General features: G+C 50.9%; 1 protein-coding gene across 5 annotated transcripts in view; it reads left to right on the top strand.

Moving 5' to 3' along the window:
- CAPN5 (calpain 5) overlaps positions 1–19954 on the top strand; it is a 63514-nt gene that overhangs the window by 15685 nt on the left and 27875 nt on the right. For all 5 annotated transcript variants that reach the window (XM_075140302.1, XM_075140304.1, XM_075140301.1 and 2 more), the window contains one exon: positions 3630–3806. In XM_075140302.1, the coding sequence (XP_074996403.1) occupies positions 3645–3806 (162 nt within the window). In that variant the 5' untranslated portion in view covers positions 3630–3644. The remainder of the gene's footprint in view (positions 1–3629; positions 3807–19954) is intronic.

The following is a 19954-nucleotide window of genomic DNA, read 5'->3' as shown; positions in this document are numbered from 1 at the left end:
AAAAATTTAGCTCTACTAAGAGGGTTGTGAGTTCGGATACCCCTCCCTGCCCACAGAGACACATGCACGTGCAAGTGTAGGGTTGTTAATTTGGACCAGGCACGAAAACGCCCAGTTCTTGTGCTCCTGGAGCATCCTAGCTTGGTGCAAGAAGGCGAAGAGTAATTAGACAGCCCTTGAGCATTTTAATGTGGCAGATCTGAAGTTCAGCCTGGTAAGCATGAAATGCTGCAAATTAGAGGGAGTAATGAATTTTAACACTGCCCGAAGAACGTTCCCCCTGGCCCTTCCTTTTAATTGTTTTGCAAGGTTTTGGGTTTGGTTTTTTTTTTTTTAAATGATCCTGAGCAGTATCCCTTCTCGTTCTGCTTGGCATTTCTTTTGCAACTCCAATCCATCTCCACCCTCTCGTGTGAGAGCAGCCCCGCAGCGAGGACAGATGGCTGTCAAGGTGACAGTCACCGTGGGGTGGGATAGCAGGGCAAGGAGTTGGCCCTTTTCCCCCAGGCAAATTTGGATGGCAGAAAGGCTGGAGCTCCTTGGCCGAGAGGACCACGGTCCTGTTCTCATAGGGATGGACGTTGCCCAGGGTGACTCGTGGAAGTTGGCACTGCAAGGGTCGTTGGAAAACGCAGCTCCAAGCCGTCGTTGCAGAGCTGCCCGGGGAGGAGCAGGAATTTTATGAATGAGCAGCCAAGTGCCAGCCCTCGGCCACGGGACAGGCTGCGGAGCAGCATCCAGCATCTCCTGGGTCAAACCCATAACTCCCACCTTAACTTGAGTGTGGCTTTTAGAAAGGCACCGGACCTCCCTCCCCTCTTCTCCAGGCTCTCTTCCTAAATCTCGCTGGTTCTTTCTGCACGACCTCCTATGGAAACATCCTTTCCCGTCTGTCAGGCCAGCTCCTGCACCAGTCCGAGCAATTCATCTTGCGTCTCAGTTAGCAGCGGCATCCTTCTCTCTCAGTTGTATCCGTGCAGAAGGCAGCTGCCAACCATCCTTTCCCAGCACTGCCTGTCTCTCTCTGTCGCAGTGAGCGCTGTCACTGTGAAAGTCCTGCCTGATGGTCACTCGAAAGGAGCTCATTCACTGCCGAGATGTCCCCACGACCTCCCTAGGGATGTCTCCCCTGTCCTTCACCCCCTTCTTCTGCTGGAGATCTGGAGGCTAGTTGGGTCTCTGGCCCTCTTAGCAGAGTGGCTGCATGTTTTGATTGCTGGGTGCGTTCCCTGGCTGCTCCGTGAGGCTCCCTGCTTTTCTACAAGGAGTACATCTGGTGTGTTATGCAGGTTTTGATATTGGGCCATTTATTTTTAAGGCTTTTCTGAGGGCAGGTGATGCACTTGGGCCTCTGTAGCATCTGGGAACTGGTCCTCACGCCAAGGAGAAAATCCCATGAGCGTCGCTGTAAGCCCGTTATACCACAGCACCTCAAGCGTTGCTGAGCTGCCTTCAAAGGCTCCTGTGTGAATTAATACTTTTTAAACTGGCCCCACGCAGGCAGCTGCTCTCCCTGTCTTTGGCCTGCAAGCTAAGATGTTATAGAATCATCGAATGGTTTGGGTTGGAAGGGACCTTTAAAGGTCATCTAGTCCAACCCCCCTGCAATGAGCAGGGACGTTTTCATAGTTATAAACTATAAAATCTCAAATCCACAATCCTGGAGGATCATCGCTGAATGCTCGCTATGTTCTTCCTCCACATCGGGGAGATGGGAGTAGAGAGACGTCTGGGCAGGTGGGTCGTTGGCCATCCAGTGCTAATGGTCTCCTCGTGGGAGATGCATCTACCTGTTGCACCAGTCCATCCTATGCAGTCCACCCAGGGTGGTGCCTTTCTTGCAGTTCAAACCCCGTTTAGTTAAAAGCCTAATTGCCCCTTTGCACATTTATTTGCGGTCGCTGCATCTTGGGGCATGAGGCGCTAGGTGATTTGGAGGAAGGTGGGTGGCTGGCACAAAGAACCCCACCAGCTGCTTTAGCAACTGATCCTCAGCAGCAGAGACCTGTGGAGCAGCCAACAAGGGGGTTATTTTGGGTTCACTTAAGCTCTGAGTGATGAGCACTTGTGCTGCTAATCAGGCTGATAAATACGGTCAATTAGAACCTATGCTTTGCTCTTCTGCTTTGCAGAAGTGAAGTGTTTTCTTCTCTCCCAGAGGAGAGGAGGCTGGCTGGGCAGGTGATGCTCTCGGAGGATTGCTCTGATCAGCACGGGCGTTGGTTTAGCTTTCCTTCAGCTAATCCTAGCGATTCATTAACAAGGGATGCGACACCGCTCCTAAATTGATGCCCGACTGAAAGTGATCATATAATCCCTGGGATTTGGGCTGTTTACAGATTAGCTGCTTCCAATTAGCCTTTATTGCAATTTCCTTGTCCCACCCCATGTGATGATTTTAAGTGTCTGTGGATGTTCACCACAATAAGCATATAGTTTCTATACGTCTACTGGGAGTGATGGTTTAGGCTTGTTGGATGCATCTGCCCGCTGGATGGGGCACCCTTCATTTTACCATGGGTGGTGCTGGAGACTGCAGCTGGGATTATGTGGCACACAAACCCCCATTTCTTTAGGAAACCAGACTAGATGTTTCCAGACTAGGGAATGGTCAACAGTTTGAACAGGACATCCCATTTTGGGGAGAGAAGGATTGCACGTGGCTGTTATAAATAAATACAGAGAAACTTAGGGACGGAGCTTTGGAAGAAGGTCTGTGATTTAGTAAAGGGGAACAACGTAGAGCACCCCCTTCTCTTCTGCCCGCTGTGGGACCAAGGTGACTCAAACTGCAGGGTGGAGGGATGAGGACCCGACCAAAGTGGTTGGTTCCCAGTGACCAAATGGCAGGGGTGATGGAGAGGTGCTGCACTTTCTCTGGGGGGCGTTTGGGCAACGGTTTCCTGCTGTCTTCTGAATTGCTAAATTCACGTCTCTGCCCTGGAAGCTAGACGCTTGTCAAGACAGAATAATTAATCCAGAAACACGTGGCGCTCTGCCAGGAGGCCTTTTTTTAATTAAAAACAGAGCTGATATAAAGTCTACTGAGAAACTGGCGTCTCTGATGAAATCACGAAATGTATGTCCGTGAGTCGAGGCTGCATGGTGGGGGTGCTCTGGGTAGGGCTTAGCCCCCGTAAAACCTGTGCACACCCAGTTTGCAGGAGATGTCTTCTCCTCCTTTGCCTCCGAGGGCTGTGTTTTTCCCAAATGAGTTACGAATTCACTAAAAGGCAGGACACCAGTTGTCATTTCCTACTGTGCCCATTTTGGTGGTGTTTGGCCAGCTCTGGGGGAAATGACAGTCCCGTGTCCAGAGGATCTGCAAGCTATGCCTGAGCTTTGAGGAGTCATCCATCTCTCCTTGTTTGGATGCAGGATTTTCCCTGCCTGTTCAAATTGGTGATGGAGCACACTGTTACCTCCTGGAGTGAGCCAGAGGTGCTTCGTGGGACTATAAATGTGGGGTCTAGAGATGTAGGACAGCCAAATCTGGGAGAAGGCAGAGATAGAGATGGTTGTCTCCAGCCACAATGTCTTGGTCCTGCCACCCAGATGCTGTGGAGGAGGATGGGGTGTCCCTGGCCAGATCCTGCCCTGTCTCACTCCCGATCTGCCTGTCCTCCCAGGGCCGGTGGGGAAGGATGTTCTCCTCGGTGAAGCCATACGAGAACCAACGCTACGCCTCCCTGAAGAAGGAGTGTCAGAGGCGGAAGCAGCTCTTTGAGGACCCACTTTTCCCTGCCAACGACGACTCGCTCTTCTACAAGTCAAGGATCCAGGGTATCCAGTGGAAGCGGCCGAAAGTAAGTGCACCCATCCCCTTGCACCTCGACACTGTTTTACACCATCTCTGCTCTCAGACATCCCCGAAAATGCACAGCGCATCCTTCACCAAGGCTGCCAAGCCCCAGCCAACATCTCCTCTCCCCAGCAGGGTTTATTTGCCCAGGCTCAGTATCATGAGCCTCTGGGATGCCAGAGAGACCTGCTGCACTCAGGTCCAAGTTGTTCTGCTCCCAGTGAGGCCCAGGAGCAAAGGAGGCTTCTCTGTGACTCAGTTTCCCCATGCATAAAACAGAGATGATTTGCGGCCAGGTTAGTGTTGGGCGCTCTTGTTCAGTCTGGTGGGTTCAGCAGGGCAAAGACTTCTCTTTGAATACTCTTCTGATCCATTTGGAAAGGGAAAAGAAGACAAACTTTGGGTAGGTTAGTTGGTCTTGGGGTCTTTTGGGGGTGGGTGGTCTAACTCATCCTTCTTCTCCTGTGCAAAACCAGCGACCTCTGCAAGAGGCTCTCTGCGTGTCCTCTGCTGTGTCTGGCATGGAGGCAGGTTGTGGGGGGCCGGGGGTAACGTTGCTGTCCCCGGTGCTGCCTGTCCCCCTTCTACTGTCCTCAGTGCCTGCCCAAAAGATGCACATCAGAGCCTGAGGGCACTATGTCTAGGGGAATTTGTATGCCCTGGTATGGCCATCTGCTTGGGGTTGACCACGAGGCCACTTCTCTGACTGCCATGAAAGGAGTCCCAGGGAGCAACGATAATTGCGGTTGGGGAGAGGCAACATCACAGCATCTAACACACCTGGTTCTCCTTCCTGGCCTGCGGGGAGGAGCAGCCCTCGCTGCCCAGCCCGTGCTGTTTCGCACGCACAGCTTGGTGGCATTTCAGCGTGGCAGGGTCGCCTGAGCTGCCGTTGTCCTCCTCCCCCTCCGCCGGCAGCCCAGAAAATCATCTGGCCTTTCGCAAGACAGTGCCGCGTCTGTCTGGGTGAGGGCAGTCTGGGGGGGTGGACAAAAAGGCTTTGTGTGAAGAGAGAGACGGAGCTGAAGTGGGTCTTTCTGTGTGGCAGGAGGGGCTGAAGCCTCCAGCATCCCACCGGGCTTCTTGGGGGAGGAGGTCTCGCTTCCCTCTGCTCTGCCTTGGGCTCTTCCGTGCCAGCTCTGCCTGGACACAGGGATTGTGCAAGGCTCTGCGTGCATTTTAGCTTATTCCCCTTGTCCGCTGGAGTGGAAAGATGCTCCGTGCACAGCTGTCTTCTGAAAGCAGGGCTCACCATGGCTTGGTCTTATTGTGGAGGACAACTTGAAAACCCCTTGCACATCCCGCAGATGGGTGATGCCCAAGACTTTCTAAACAACTTTCTTTGGGCCTACAGGGTAAGGATGTATTATTTGACACCCCCTTGCTGTTTTGCATTCAGAGCCACACATTAATTCAGCCCCACGTCTAACGACAGAGGGTTGGATGCAGTTGTAGAGGGGCAAAGTTTGCTCGTCTTCAGTGGCACAAGTCTGATAAGGAGCGGCTGAGGGAACTGGGGGTGTTTAGTCTGGAGAAGAGGAGGCTGAGGGGAGACCTCATCGCGCTCTACAACTACCTGAAAGGAGGTTGTAGCGAGGTGGGGGTTGGTCTCTTCTCCCAAGTAACAAGTGATAGGGCGAGAGGAAATGGCCTCAAGTTGCACCAAGGGAGGTTTAGACTGGACATCAGGAAAAATTTCTTTACCGAAAGAGTGGTCAGGCTTTGGAACAGGCTGCCCAGGGGAGTGGTTGAGTCCCCATCCCTGGAGGTATTTAAAAGACGTGTAGATGAGGCGCTTAGGGACATGGTGTAGTGGGCATGGTGGTGTTGGGTTGACGGTTGGACTCGATGATCTTAGAGGTCTTTTCCAACCTTAATGATTCTATGATTCTATGTCACAGAGCTTCCTACATGGGTCACGAACGACGCTGATTATTCAGACTTTATGATAATTAGACTTGTCAGTGCTTCTTTTCAGGGAGACCTTTTCTGAATGGGTGACCCACCTTTTCTCCATCCGCTTTTCTGGTTTTCAGCTCACTTGCAGCCCTTGGTCTTCAGACGTGTAACATCAACTCTTCCTTAGGAAGACATGAGGTCAGCCAGCAAGGTATCCTCCTGTTGCTGCCTTGCTCCTGAGAGCATGATATCTTTCTAAGAAAGGTTCTGCACCTCCTGGTCTTCACCTACATGGTGGCATGCTCAGCTGGGTCCAAGCCCATCCCTGCTCAAGCATGGAGTGAATTCAAGCTCTTTCCAACCAGCCAGCTCTGCAGTTTGAACAGAGGCTTCTTCTGGCATGGGCTGGCAGTGGGAATGGGTGATGGAAGTGGGTCCCACATACAAGCAAGGTCCTACGTGCTTAACCTTCGCTGCTTCTGCACCAGACGAAGGGAACTTTGCCAGCAATTTTGGCACCAAAAGGAGTCCATGCTGAGCAATAGCAATCTCCTTGATGCCACTGTCTGCTAGAATTGTCTGATCAGACCTGTGTAGCTGTCCTGACCACAAAATTGTCATAAAAAAAGAATTTGAGCTCACATGTGCCCTGGTTACTGCTGAAATTTCCAGAGGGCTCTTTCTCTAAAGGACTTCTCCAGGTTCTTCTCTTTCAGTTGTCCATTTTGGCAAAAGTGACTGAATTTCTTGGGAAGAAGAACTGCTTTGTGCCAGCCAGCCAATGCAAAGTGACATTTTTAATTGCTGGACCCAATTCTGCCTGAATTCATACCGGCTCTCTAAGGGAGAGAGCCCAGCAAAAGGTCCCAGCATCTTCTGCAAGAAACGCAGTGCATCTGGGTGTTAGGGCTCTTGATGTACATCTCACCGCTTTGCTGTCTGCCAGAGAGCTGGGAGAGGGTGTAAGAAACTGCATGAATGCAGTTGTAAAATCCCACGTTGCTCTGAAACAATTTTACACCCACTGTAGCGGGTCTTGCTGTGTGTCCAGCCTGAGGTCTGCTGCAGAATTAACCACGCTCTTTCCTACATCTTGGAAACTGCTTGGTCTGGTCTCTGCTCGGGACGTAGTGGCAACGCTCGGAGGTTGTGGAGGAAGAGCTGGAAGCAACTGTTGGACGTTGCATGGGAGAAACCAGGTAGGGTCTTCACAGAGAAACATCATCGGCTTCTCCAGTTGAATGCAGTATTCGCTAGGGTCCAAAATGTCCATGAAGTTCAAATCAACTGCTCTGCTTGTGTGGTAATTGCACGGTATGGTTATTAAACCACACTAAGATCCTACAGCATCCTCCTTCTATTACAACCAGCAAATCTTTCCTTAGGCAATCATGTTTTCTTTTTGTTTAGAAGAAAGAGAGTGATAGTCCCAGCTTTTGGCAAGTGCTGTTTTGGGGAGTTCCTGACGCAGAAATGGAGTCTGCCAGTCCCGGGGACGCTGTCTGCAGGGAGGGGATGGTGTGTACACACCTCTGTTATCTCTCAGGGCCGCGGCCGTGGTTTGTTTTGGAGAGTTTCAGCTGTAACTGCATGATAAAACGCAAGAGCTCATCATGCCTCAAGCTTTGCTGTGAGAGCAGAGTGGGTGGAGAGTGGAAATAAAAGGCATCAACTATTAAAAACAACTGTCTGCTTTCTCAGAAAGGCTGCCGCTTATGATCTATGCAGAGAAGTGATACGTAGGAGCTAACTTTTTCAGGCAAAGCACTTGCATGTGAAAAAGTAACTGCAGTGAACTCACTGGGATAGTGGGAATGAGCTTTGGCAGAGGCAGGATCTCATTCCCATATATTTACATGGCACTAGTACAGATCTAAACAGCCCACCCTCGTGTGCGCATCCCTTCCTTCCCGACCAGGACCTGCTCTCATCCTTTCTGCTCCTCCATGTGCTCCCAAAGCCTGAGGTTGCTTTGGCAAAAAAAAAAAAAAACAAACCAAACAAAAAAAAACCCCTCTTGCTTCAGGTTTTTCTGAGCAGGGAGGAAAAGGGGAGGCTGAAGGGCTTTGCTGGAACAGCTGATGAATAACCCTTCCCAGGTCAGGCTGTTTTGCTTCAACTTCCTTCTGCATCTGGCGTTGCAGCCTTTCCTGGCACAGGCTCAGCCTTATTCTTTCCAGCGGGGTGTCCTCCCTCCCTCCCTCCCTTCCTCCCTGCTTTCCCCTGGCCTCGAGCCCTGCTCTGATTGCCAGATCTTTGCAGAGGGAGCAGCTGTTTGAGCCCTCTGATCGGGCTTTGGCTTCGGTGGTTGTTTGCGGGACGTCTTCGTGATGCAGCGCGGCGAAACCAGAAAGCTAATTGTTCGAGCGTGTTGGAGGGAGGGCAGGCGTAGCATCAGCCTGAGCTGGGAAGGGGGTCCTGAAGAGCGTTGTTTTAGGGCATCCACTTAAAAATGAGACTGGCTGCTCATTGCTGAGCCAAAGCAGATTTTGGAGCTGGCTAGGGAAGCATCAGCGGCTCTTTCTGGCAGCAGCACTCGGCTATTGCGTTAGAAATTAAACCCAGCTTTTTTGGACTAAGCCCAAATCCCAGTACCTTGCTTGAAACTCCTTTCCCTTGCGCTCTGCCTGCTACCATACGAAGGAGAGGGAGATCTCTGTATTCAGGCGAGAGAAGGTCTTAGCCTGATCCTCAAGTTCTGGGTTTTGCCCTCCCCGTTTGAGACGGGAGTGCTGGCAGTGCAGCGCGGGAGCAGGAGTTTTAGTCTGTGCATTGGTGAGCTGGTCTGGGCTTTTGGGAGCTGGGTAAATGGGGAAGGGTGGTACTGAGAAGAAGGGAGGGGGCTGGATGAGATGCAGGCTGGGAGGCAGAAATAAGGGGGGATCTGGGGCACCCGGATCTGTTGATCCCCTGGGGAAAAAAAACAGTGATGTCCAGGGTAGAAGAGGTTCATCTACCTCTTCATCTACCTAGTGGGAGAAGAGTTCATCTCTTCTAATCATCACTGTCCCAAACTCTCTTCTTGGGTACAAGCCACTTCCAGTGATGCCATGGGATTGGTACAGGGTTAAATTAAGGTCGTTAGTACCCCTGGGCCTTAGCAAGGGCTTGCTTTCTCTCTGCAGCAAGGAGGGCCACGTGGTTCAGGTTCAGGTTCAGTCCACCAAGCGATGACCTGCTGCTGAGACTGGTCACCAGCCAGGACAAATTTGGGCATCACTGTGCTCCTGTGGGAAGCAAATGAAGCCTGGTGGGAGACTTAGGCCATGCACAGATGTGATGTTGAACCATGCTCTGGTCCTTCAGCTCTTCCCAGGGAGCAAGGTTGAGCTTGGAGAAGGTTTTTTCCTGCCTGGGAGGCAGACGGGGCTGCTGTGTGCTGAGTGTTTCCCTGTCCACAGCAGTGTGTCACAGGACCTTGCAGAAGCACCTCATGATCTTCCCCAAGATGCAGAGTGGTTGGGACGAGAGATCCCAAAGATGCTTGGAGGGACTACGAGCTGCACCAAAGGTGGTGTAACGAGCAGCTGTGACGAAGCACGAGGGTTTCCAAGCAGACTGTTGTCACAGTGACTGGGTGGCTCAAGGTGACGTGCGGTGATGGTTGAACCTGAGCTGCACCTCTGCACTGTGAGTTCAAGCCTGGCTGGTTGCAACCACCAGAGAAACTCTCTTGGATGAAGTCTACAGCCTCCCGTCTTCAGGGGAAGAGTTTTGCCCTCCAACCCTGTTTCTCAGTATTTTTATATCTCTCCAGCGTTTGCTTGCAAGCGCCGAGTTATCTCTGCAGGAATTGTCAAGGGAGATTGTCACTGATTAGACAGCACAAAGGTAGATTCTTGCTAAACGGTAACATCATTTTATCTGGGTGCAGAGGCAAAGTCATTTGGAGGGGAAAGTCTGAGAGTCAGAGTAGTTTTGGGGGAGACAGAGAGCCCAGGTGTTTTGGGAAGGGTTGTGGGAAGCAAGAGGTCTTAGGGCAGTGGGGCCATGGCATTTTCAGCCCTACTGTGGCAGTGGGGCGAGATGCCCTCATTCACAGCCCTGTGGTTTTGTTTTGTTTTTTTTTTTTCCAGCCAGAGAAAAGGAATCTTGGTTTAGAAACTGAGAAAATACCATTTTTCAGTAGCCGCTCCCCTGTCGGCCTTACATATATCTAGCCTGACTTGTGTACGTGGGTTTTGTCCGTTATAGCCATTGTCTCCTGAATTCGATGCTATTGTGTTTGGAGGATGAGGAGATATTGCAGGATGGGAGAGCATCTTTCAGATCCCCTTTTCCTTGCATTGTTAAGCACTTAGCTCCTTTCACTTGCTGAGTGAGGGTTATACAATCAATCCCTGCGGGGTTTTCCTGGAAGGGGAAAGGAGTCAATGAACTAATTCACTAAAAGCAAGACCGGCACTTGCCTGCCTGCAAGTTTCTGCATTAAAAGGTCTTTTCCCCAGTGTATAGGGCAGGCTGGGAAGCTGGCAAAAACACAAGGGTGAAGATAATGGAGAAGACAGAGGTTAAGTTCTTGCAGTTCTTTGCTCTAAGAGCTCACCCGAAGCAGGCGCACAGAGGCAATTAAAATGGTAATAGTCATTGGGAGCAATAACCTTCTGGTGCCCCACCTGGACCTTCTTCTGCCAGAAATACTAACCTCTGGCACCTGTGCTCCAGGGATGTCTTTGCTCAGCTTTTTGCAGCTTTTTGGCCTGTCTCACTCAGTTTTGGTCCTGCCCGAAGGATGGCTGTGGTTAGCATTGACGCTGTGGCTCCTCTGTGCTGCTGGATGGACTGAGGGATCGTCTCCTCCGAGCAGAGTCTATCATCTGTCTGCGATCCATTACGGGAGTCGGAGTCCTTCCAGACCTTTGCTTTTCTCAGCTTAGGAATTTGTGAGCCGCTCACCTGTTAATTTATCTGCTGTTTTCAGTAAAGCCTGGAGCTGATTGCCAGTCTGGTTGCTCCTTGCCAGAAAAGGATTTGGTCACCATTTAATGCAATCTCTGAATTGACCTTGTTTTTATGTTTTTAAGCCATCCACAGGCTCCCCCCGTTCCTTCCCCTCAAGGATGGACAAGAGCATTTTTGTTATTATTTATGCTTATTTTAAAAGGTCTCTCCTCTCATTAAACGTGATGATGACCCTGGCTGCGTTCCAGCAGATCTCACCGGATCCTCCCAGGGCCATGGCCCCACGGTGCCAGGCAAAGCCGCTCTCCCCCTTTGCCCCAATGAGGACAGGAGGTGATAAAGCTGCTCGGCGTGAGTATGGCTCACTGCAGCCTTTGATAAGAAATTAGCCAGCCAGTCTGCTCTGTCCTCGGCATCAGAAGGACACAGCCTTAGATGCAAAAGCAACAGTAAAATCAGTGGATTGGATTCATTGCCTGCTTCTTAATGCAACTGCGTGTCGATGTCTAGAAATTATTGTATGGGTAACGGGGAAGAGCATAACAAGTGGGCAAGAGCGGTTGGAAAGCTGCCCAGAGGAAAAGGACCTGGGGGTGCTGGTCGACAGCCGGCTGAACATGAGCCGGCAGTGTGCCCAGGTGGCCAAGAAGGCCAACAGCATCCTGGCCTGTATCAGAAATAGTGTGGCCAGCAGGAGCAGGGAGGTGATCGTGCCCCTGTACTCGGCACTGGTGAGGCTGCACCTCGAATCCTGTGTTCAGTTTTGGGCCCCTCACTACAAGAAGGACATGGAGGTGCTGGAGCGTGTCCAGAGAAGGGCAACGAAGCTGGTGAAGGGCCTGGAGCACAAGTCTGATGAGGAACGGCTGAGGGAACTGGGGATGTTTAGCCTGGAGAAGAGGAGGCTGAGGGGAGACCTCATCGCGCTCTACAACTACCTGAAAGGAGGTTGTAGCGAGGTGGGGGTTGGTCTCTTCTGCCAAGTAACTAGCGATAGGACAAGAGGAAATGGCCTCAAGTTGCACCAAGGGAGGTTTAGATTGGACATTAGGAGAAATTTCTTTGCTGAAAGAGTGGTCAGGCCTTGGAACAGGCTGCCCAGGGAAGTGGTGGAGTCACCATCCCTGGAAGTATTTAAAAGATGTGTCGATGAGGCCCTTAGGGACGTGGTTTAGTGGGCATGGTGTGTTGGGTTGATGGTTGGACTCGATGATCTTAGAGGTCTTTTCCAACCTTAATGATTCCATGATTCTATTCTATGATTCTATCTATGATAGCAGAGTGTGTCGCAGAAAGGAGCCCTGGACATCCACTGCCCTCTGAGGTCCATGGGAGGGAATTGGGCAAATCCTTCCAGATTTGGCTCTGGGGTGCCGGAGGGGCACATTCAGCCTACGGAGCAGATACAGAGCTAGTGATGCCCTGGATCAGCCCAGGCTTTTAATCTTGGTGCAAGCTGGGAGGTGCTGCACCGCCTGTGAGCTCTAATTTTTGAGCCCTCAGAGAGGATGGGATTTTGGGGCGATTTGCCTGTGTTAAAGGCAGTCTCGGTCCTGCTGGAACAAATGCCTTTCGCCAAAGCTCTTGCAAAGTCCCCTTGCAAAGATTCGATCAGGCACGGTGCTGCCTCTTGCAGAAGGAAAATAAAACATGAGGAGCAGTAAAATCGAGGCTGCTGCAAGAAGTGGTTAAAGGAAGAGACAAATAGGAGGAAGCGTTGGTGGGAGGACAACAGCCGGGGCCACGCTGGCCCTGCGGTTGGAGCAGAAAAGGAGCCGTTTCCTTGGTCTGGCGGATTCGAAGCCAGAGGGAACCGTTGTGGATGTGTTGGCAGATTTCTGCATAACGAGAGGTCACGGCACTTCCTTGAATTAATCCCCCTTGAACTAAATTTGACCTGCTTCCTCTAAGCACCATCTAGTTTTATTTTTCCAGGAGAGGAAAATCCACCGCGGCTCTGGGTCACTTGCTCTAAAGACCAGTCCCTGCCTCAGGATTTGCATTTTTTTTTTCTTTTTTTTGGTGTGAATTGGCTTAGCTTCAGCGTACACCCCTTGGATCTTGTGTGTGCACTCGCTTGCTTCTGCATTTCTGTTCCCTTCAAATATATGGTAACCCTGTAATGCATATGTGGTTGGGACAGAGGGATACCTACACCTGTAAAGAGGCAGGTACAAACCCTCGCTCCATCATCTTTCCTTCTTGCCTCGCTCAGCAGAGTCTGCACTCCTGTCCAGTCCAGAAGCATCGATGGGTTGACGGGGAATGAATAAATGCAGCTAGCGTCTGTCTTTGTAAACACCCCAGGGCAAGGGCTTGTCCTTTCCTTGCTGCCAAACTACTGATGCCATCTGAATTATTTGTAGGGAGCATTAAATTCTCCAACTTATCCCTTTTTAAAATAAAAGCCCAAGACAATTTGACAGTAAGTGGAATGGCACCGTTTCTCCTCTGATATATACAATTTACCACAGAGACTGTGCAAGCACTGCCCCAAAGCCCTGCAAAGGTTAAAAACCTGTTTAGGAAGCAGACTGAGGTGTGTAGTGCAGGGAAGCGTGGTAGGGTGGGATTTTTGTCCTAAGCGAAGGCACTTAGCTCAATGCAATCATTTAGACTTGTGTGTGCTGAAACACCGTGCAATGGGGGGATGAATTCCTTGGGATGGTGCTGCCCTGCTTGACCATCCTACCCATGCTCATGGCCATCGTCCCCACCCTGCACGCTGTCTTGCTGCCACGTGGTTGCAGGGACCTGGTGCTCAGCTCCCTGCTATGTCCCACGCAACCCTGTGGACAAACCGGTCTTGGACTGGGGCACTCAGGGGAGTGGAGGAGAATGAAAAGCATCCTTGAGAAAGGACAAAGGCTTTAGGTGTTGGCAGTGCCCTGGAGCAAAGCACAGGCGCTGGGTAGTGGAGCTCGCCAGGACCAAGCCTGCACAGCGGGGTGCCAACCTGTGTGATCTGTGGACCCCTTCGCATCCTGATCTGGATGCTCATCTCTATGAAAACCCACCATTTAGACTATCCTTTGGTACAGAAAGTGCAGCCAAAAGCAGCACCCCAGGGTGATGCCCTCATGGGAGTTTGCTAGATGCTCTGGCTTCACCCCCTTTTTGGCCCTGGCTTCCCAGGTGCCCTAAATGAGATCAGTGCTTCAGTCACTGTTCCCAGTCCCTGTGGGACAGGGGCAAGCTGGCCTCTCTTCCCCACCCCTTGAGGCTGGTGGTATCTTGCTCAGATCTCACAAGAAGTCAGGTCAGCAAGGGTGAGCTGAAGCATCTGTCCCCTTCGGGTGATAGCTGGGGCCAGCAGGAGCTGTGTTGACCAAGAAGGCAAGAGGCTGCAGCTTGGGAGGGGTGACCTGTGTGTTCACGTAGAGATGAAACAAAGCATCCCACATCTTTGATGTTTCTGGATCTTTGGGAGGAAACCACCGCTCAGTGATGCATTCCTCCCAGTTCCCCTCCAAGAAGGAAAAGGGTGGACAAACCATCTTAATGGAGAGTGGTCACGGATGGTTAAAGCTTGGCTGTGGTCTGATACAAATACCACTGATAGAGTTATGTAAGAATTAATGATGGAAAACATAAACAGAGTGCTCAATAACTGGAGAAACTGGCTAAAAGTCTAATCATACACACGTTTAGCTTGTATACAGCCCATGTAAAGCATGTCGTGAGTTTGCATGTCGTGAGTTTGTGTGAAGACCCTGTGCTACCTATTGCTGGGAGAGCTTGTGCATATTCCTGTCTTGGAGCTGCTGCTGCTGTACCTGCATTGTTGTGTCTCTCAGTAAACTGGCAGCAAACTGAGCATGAGTTGAAGGCTTCAAAGTCTCATCTGGAAATGCTGCGTATTGCCTGTGTTACTGGGAAAGTCGAGCAGGTCAGGAGGAAATCACCATAGAGGAAAGTGATGTTACCAAGGAGAGATGAAGCTTGCTTGAGTTTGACGTCTCTGTGAACTCCTGCAGTTTCATGACTCGAGCCCATGGTCTCATGGGAAGATCCCTGCTGGTTGTTAAATATAGGCTTCATCCTTTTTGGTGAACATCCCCCTTAGAGGTGCCAGCCAGCGCCAGCTAACGCTGGGTGCTTATGGCCAACCCTGCTGCCAAGTTCCTCTCCACTTCCTTCTCTCAATAGTGGCAGGAGCTCAGCCTTTTCCTGGTGGCTGAATATTGAATCATTTTCTCTAAATAATGCCCCTTTTTGTCCCTTCTCCCAGCTAACAGAAACTGGGAGTCCACATTTCGAGAGGGTGGTTTTCTCATAAAGCGGGTTTCTCTGTTTGTAAAGCTACACCCAGGGTATGAATAACCAGAATAGGTGTGGGCTGGAAGTCATTTCTTTAAATGGCTCAAACTCACGATAACCTCTTCATCGTCATTACATAGTCAGGGATTAATTTGGACCGTGATGGGGTCAAGTCTTGGTGCTGCTGTGCTATAAATATGACACAATCACAAACCAAAGGGCAGTTCCTTGCCCTGGGACAGTATAGCTCAAGGGGGTGTGGGAGGTATCCCCGTGGAAAAGTAGTTAGGAGGTTTTGTTCTGAGATATGCACAGTGGAGGGTGGAGGTAATTTTCCTTTGCGGCTTCGGGTTCTTTCTTTTCCCATCAATAACTTGGCTCTTAGGATAATTAAAAAAAAACCAAAACAAAACAAGCCCCAGCATAATTTATATTCCTAAATGCTGTTTTAGAAGATTGGCTTTTGGTGAGACGCAGGAATTGGGATTCAGGCAGGGCAGCGTTCAGCAGGCACGAGTGCCAAACCTGAATTATGTCGCTTGGAGGCAGAAACCGTGCAGCCGAGCTCGTGGCCACATCAGCTTGCTCCAGGATTTCACAATAGCTGAGTGGGTGGTTTTGGACCATTCCTCCCAAAATACTGTGGTTTCTCACAGCAGGGCTTACTTGGATAGGTTCCTTCCTTCCCACCAACATATCCCCACCACCATGTCCTCCAGGGTGGGGACTGATGGCTCAAAAGTGGTGCAAGTGGACATCCTCATGGCTCATGCCTGTGGTTCATGGTCCCTCACTTGTACCAGTGTGACTGTGAACCTCCCCAAGAACTAGTTTGGGGCCTGATGAAGATAGTTTCAAGCCAAAGCATTTCCTCTGGTTGAGGTTAGACCCCACAACTAGAAGTGCTGGCACAGTTGAGGTGAGATCAGTGCCACGGTGAGAGGACAGGCTTTGGAGGGTGGGTGTATTTTAAACCCATGATGCTGGCAAACCAGGATTGTTCCTCGCCCTGCAAGTCCTTAGCATCATCTCAAAGGAGCTTGGTCAAGGGAGATCTGTAGGAGAGCTCAAGGCTGGGATATGATGGAGGATGGAGGGACTTGGGAGAAGGTGGCCAGCAGCACTGTGGTGAATCAGAGGGACATATCTGTCACAGGGTGTTAAAACAGCCATGGGAACTTATTTTTGTTTGTCCTCCTCCACCTCTCTGGTGTAGCTCCCTAGAGCCCGTGCTTACATGTACGATATTTAAGGGAAGGAGATCCAGGTGGAGCCATCCCTGAGAGCTGCTGCATTTGCTCAGTGTCCTCTCCTTCACTTCTCAAGACTGTAGTTGTGTGCACTCGTAAGGGTCAGGCTGGCTCAGGCGATGCAGCATGAAAAGGAGCCAGGTGACATCGTTTCCATGAAGGAACGATGGCTCGTGCAGTGACCGGACTGCGCTGGGACTTGAAACTAAGAGGGACCACTGCTGCCTCTGGATGGGGTAACCTGGAGCACGTCATCTCACTGCTCTGAGCATCCCAGCCCCCAGTTTGTCAGCGAGGCGTGGGAAGACTTTCCCAGTTTGGCACTGAGATCTGCAATTCTCAGGGCTGTCAGGATCCAGGGAGTATTTTTTCATAGCGGATCTGCAACCAGACACATCAAAATAACTTGCTGTGGGAGAGGCAGGCTGGGGAGGGCTGCATCTGCGACTTGGAGCACAAGTCTGATGAGGAGCAGCTGAGGGAACTGGGACTGTTTAGTCTGGAGAAGAGGAGGCTGAGGGGAGACCTCATCACGCTCTACAACTACCTGAAAGGAGGTTGTAGCGAGGTGGGGGTTGGTCTCTTCTCCCAAGTAACAAGCGATAGGACAAGAGGAAATGGCCTCAAGTTGCGCCAAGGGAGGTTTAGATTGGACATTAGGAGAAATTTCTTTCCTGAAAGAGTGGTCAGGCCTTGGAACAGGCTTCCCAGGGAAGTGGTGGAGTCCCCATCCCTGGAGGTATTTAAAAGATGTGTAGATGAGGCGCTTAGGGACATGGTGTAGTGGGCATGGTGGTGTTGGGTTGATGGTTGGACTCGATGATCTTAGAGGTCTTTTCCAACCTTAATGATTCTATGATTCTATGAATGTGTGGAGATGCTAAAAGCCAAGCTGTGGAGGCCTCTGCCTCTGCCTCCACTTCTTCAGTTACGAAGAAGTCCTGGGCTGAGTAATGGTGAGGCTTTCCAAGAGTGCATCCCTGGAGAGCACAGGCAGGAGGAACGGGAACGGCGGGTCTGAGGTCTCTGCACTTGTTCCAGTCTCCTTCCTATCCTTCTCCCTCTCCGCCTGCTCCTGGGGAGGTGCAGTGCTCTCACCGCACGTTGCATCTCTCCATGTCTCATTGCTTTAAAGGAGGCCTCCTTGGTGCCTTTGTACTTTGGATACCCGAAAGATAAAACCGCAGAGGGACCTGTCAAGGCTGCTAAGCCTGCAAATTGACCTTTAGATCTTGTTTGCCACCGTCCCCGCTCTTTCTGGTGCCAAAACAAACAGCACGGCGTGGTGCTGAGGTACAAAAGCAGAGTCATGGGGTTGGTGGGGAGTGTATTTTTTTGATGCCTCCCTTTACAAGTAAGTCCTGTTTGCTGTGGGTGGAGGTGTCCAACGCCCTTTGCATGGCATGGGAGCTGATAACAGATACAAGTATACATTGAGATACTCTGAGTGGATTAGCATTAGGGATGCCTGACTGAGGCAATACAAACCCCCACAAACAGTTTTATAGGGTGCAGATATTACCAACCAAACCTACCCTTCAATATGTGTGAAGCCGAGACGCTGAGGAGATAAATTTTATCAGGGCCTGTAGCGATAGGACAAGGGGGAATGGTTTTAAACTAAAAGACTATAGATTCAGACAAGATGTAAGGAAGAAATTCTTTACAATGAGGGTGGTGAAACACTGGCACAGGTTGCCCAGAGAGGTGGTAGAGGCCCCATCCCTGGAAACATTCAAGGTCAGGTTGGACGGGGCTCTGAGCAACCTGATCTCGTTGAAGATGTCCCTGCTCATTGCAGGAGGCTTGGACTAGATGGCCTTTAAAGGTCCCTTCTAACCCAAACCATTGTATGATTCTATGATTCTATAATAATCCCTCTGAAAACACGGACCCCTGGTTTTCTAAACTCACCCTATTTCCCTTCCCTGTATCACCCTGGTGCAAATGTTTTAATTACCCTTTTTGCAAAATCGCATCCCAGCGCAGGTACCCGCAGCAAGGCAGCGCAGGGACCTTTGCGTCAGCTGTGTCACCGTTGCTCGCTGTGCTCAGATGCCTCTTGCTCTCTTGGCTGCGTGAGTGACATTTAAGACACAGGATCTTTCTGGTTCCCCATTGCCCAGGAGGGGGGAAAGCGCAGCCACGCTAATAGATTATCTTGCTGATTTTGCAAGTCTGAGGGAAAGCATCGTGCCTGAAACAGCCAGGCTCTGCAATGCAATTAGACGAGTCTGCTCCTTGCAAAATCTTGTTAGCAAAAAATGGTCCTGGCACGCAGCAGATGATGTATCTCACATGGTTATTTTCTCCCTTTAGCTTTTTCCCTCCCCGCAGCTGCCTTGACATGATCCAGATCCCCAGTGAATCTAAAGCTCAAAAATCTGCACTGGGAGACATTTATGATAAGACAGTTACCAATTATAAAGCCAATTAGAGGGTGATTTGCTCATTACTACCCTGTGTGGAACTGAACTAGCTGGAGAAGACGAGGGTGATATTTTCTGGTTTAAATGCATTTGGAAGGAAATGGCGTGTGTTGGGGGAGAGAGTACCAAAGGGGAGAGCAGAGGAAAAGCCCACATGCTTTTTGGTGGGAAGCAAAATTACACCACCAAGTGCAAGATAATTGCACTGATTGGGTCTTTTTTTCCTTAATGGACTTCAATAACCTAAAGCCAGAGGGAGCAAACTGGCCCGTTCGAGGCTCCTATAAACCAGACCTGGTACCTCTGCAATCAGCCTCTCATCGACAGGGACCTCAAAGTCCTCTCCCAGCCCCGGCTCTGATTTCCACCTCTGTCCCACATCCCTTGCAGGAGGAAGGATGTGGGAAGGAGTATATGAATCACTAGAACTTTGAATCACTAGTTTGGCCCTCCCTCTGTTATCAGGCTGTATCTTTCCATAGGACCATCCGCACAGGCTTTCTCTAAGTTGTATTTTGTAGCCTGGAGCTCAGTGGCCATTTCAGCAGCCACTTTTAGGGAGGGCAAATCAGCTCTGATGGTGCTTAGGACGTTTGGGATGCTCCAAGACAGGTTCTCCTTGGGGGTGAAGAGGCATGGATGGCCCTCTTGGCCAAGGTGGAGTCAAGAGCAACACATTGAAGCCATAGCTTCCCTGCAGCCATAGCTTTTGGCTTGTCCCCCCCTATTCCTTGCCATTCACCATTTGTGTCCAGACTAGGAGCAGCTACCACCCAGGAGCTGGCTGTGGTGAGATGAAGGACAGGACGGACTCACTGCTGAAACCTTGGGTGCCACGGGGCGGTTTGAGCTGGCTCTGTGGTGGCTGATGCCCGAACCCAGAAGGCCCCCGGGCTGTGTGTGGGTGTGCGCATTTGTGTGCTGCCCTCTTCTCTCGGGGTCGGGGTGCTGGGAGGGTGACGTCGTGTTTGCTTTTTGGAGAAGTGCCCGTCTGGGTAAATGTTATTGCTCACCTGGTTTCTGTCTGCTGCACGGGAGGGAGGGGAGGAAACCAAGGTGGTGACCTTCTATGATCAGAGCATCTCTGCTTCTCTCCTCCCCTTGCACATACAAACTCCAGGCCCTGTAATTCAGTCTGGCTGCAGAACAAGCTCTTTATCTCTTTCAGCTCTGTCCTCAGGAAAAGGAAAACTAAGTTCAATGCTTTTCTGGGCTCTTTTTGACCTAGTTCCCCCTAGTTCATCACCCACCTCTGCATGTGGGCATGGTGCTTCGTGGCTCAGAGTATGCTTTGCACCCTGAAGGTGCTGCATCACAACTGTGCTCCGTGCAATCCTGAGGGCATTGCAGCCTTGCTGGAGCAGTGCCTTGGACCCCTGCTCCCACCTCAGCACAGGCAGAGCACCCAGGGA

Source organism: Calonectris borealis, chromosome 1, assembly GCF_964195595.1.
Source record: "Calonectris borealis chromosome 1, bCalBor7.hap1.2, whole genome shotgun sequence".
In the NCBI taxonomy this organism is placed as follows: domain Eukaryota; kingdom Metazoa; phylum Chordata; class Aves; order Procellariiformes; family Procellariidae; genus Calonectris; species Calonectris borealis.
Note: the sequence above shows the minus strand (reverse complement) of the source record. Positions and strands in the feature narration are given on the sequence as shown.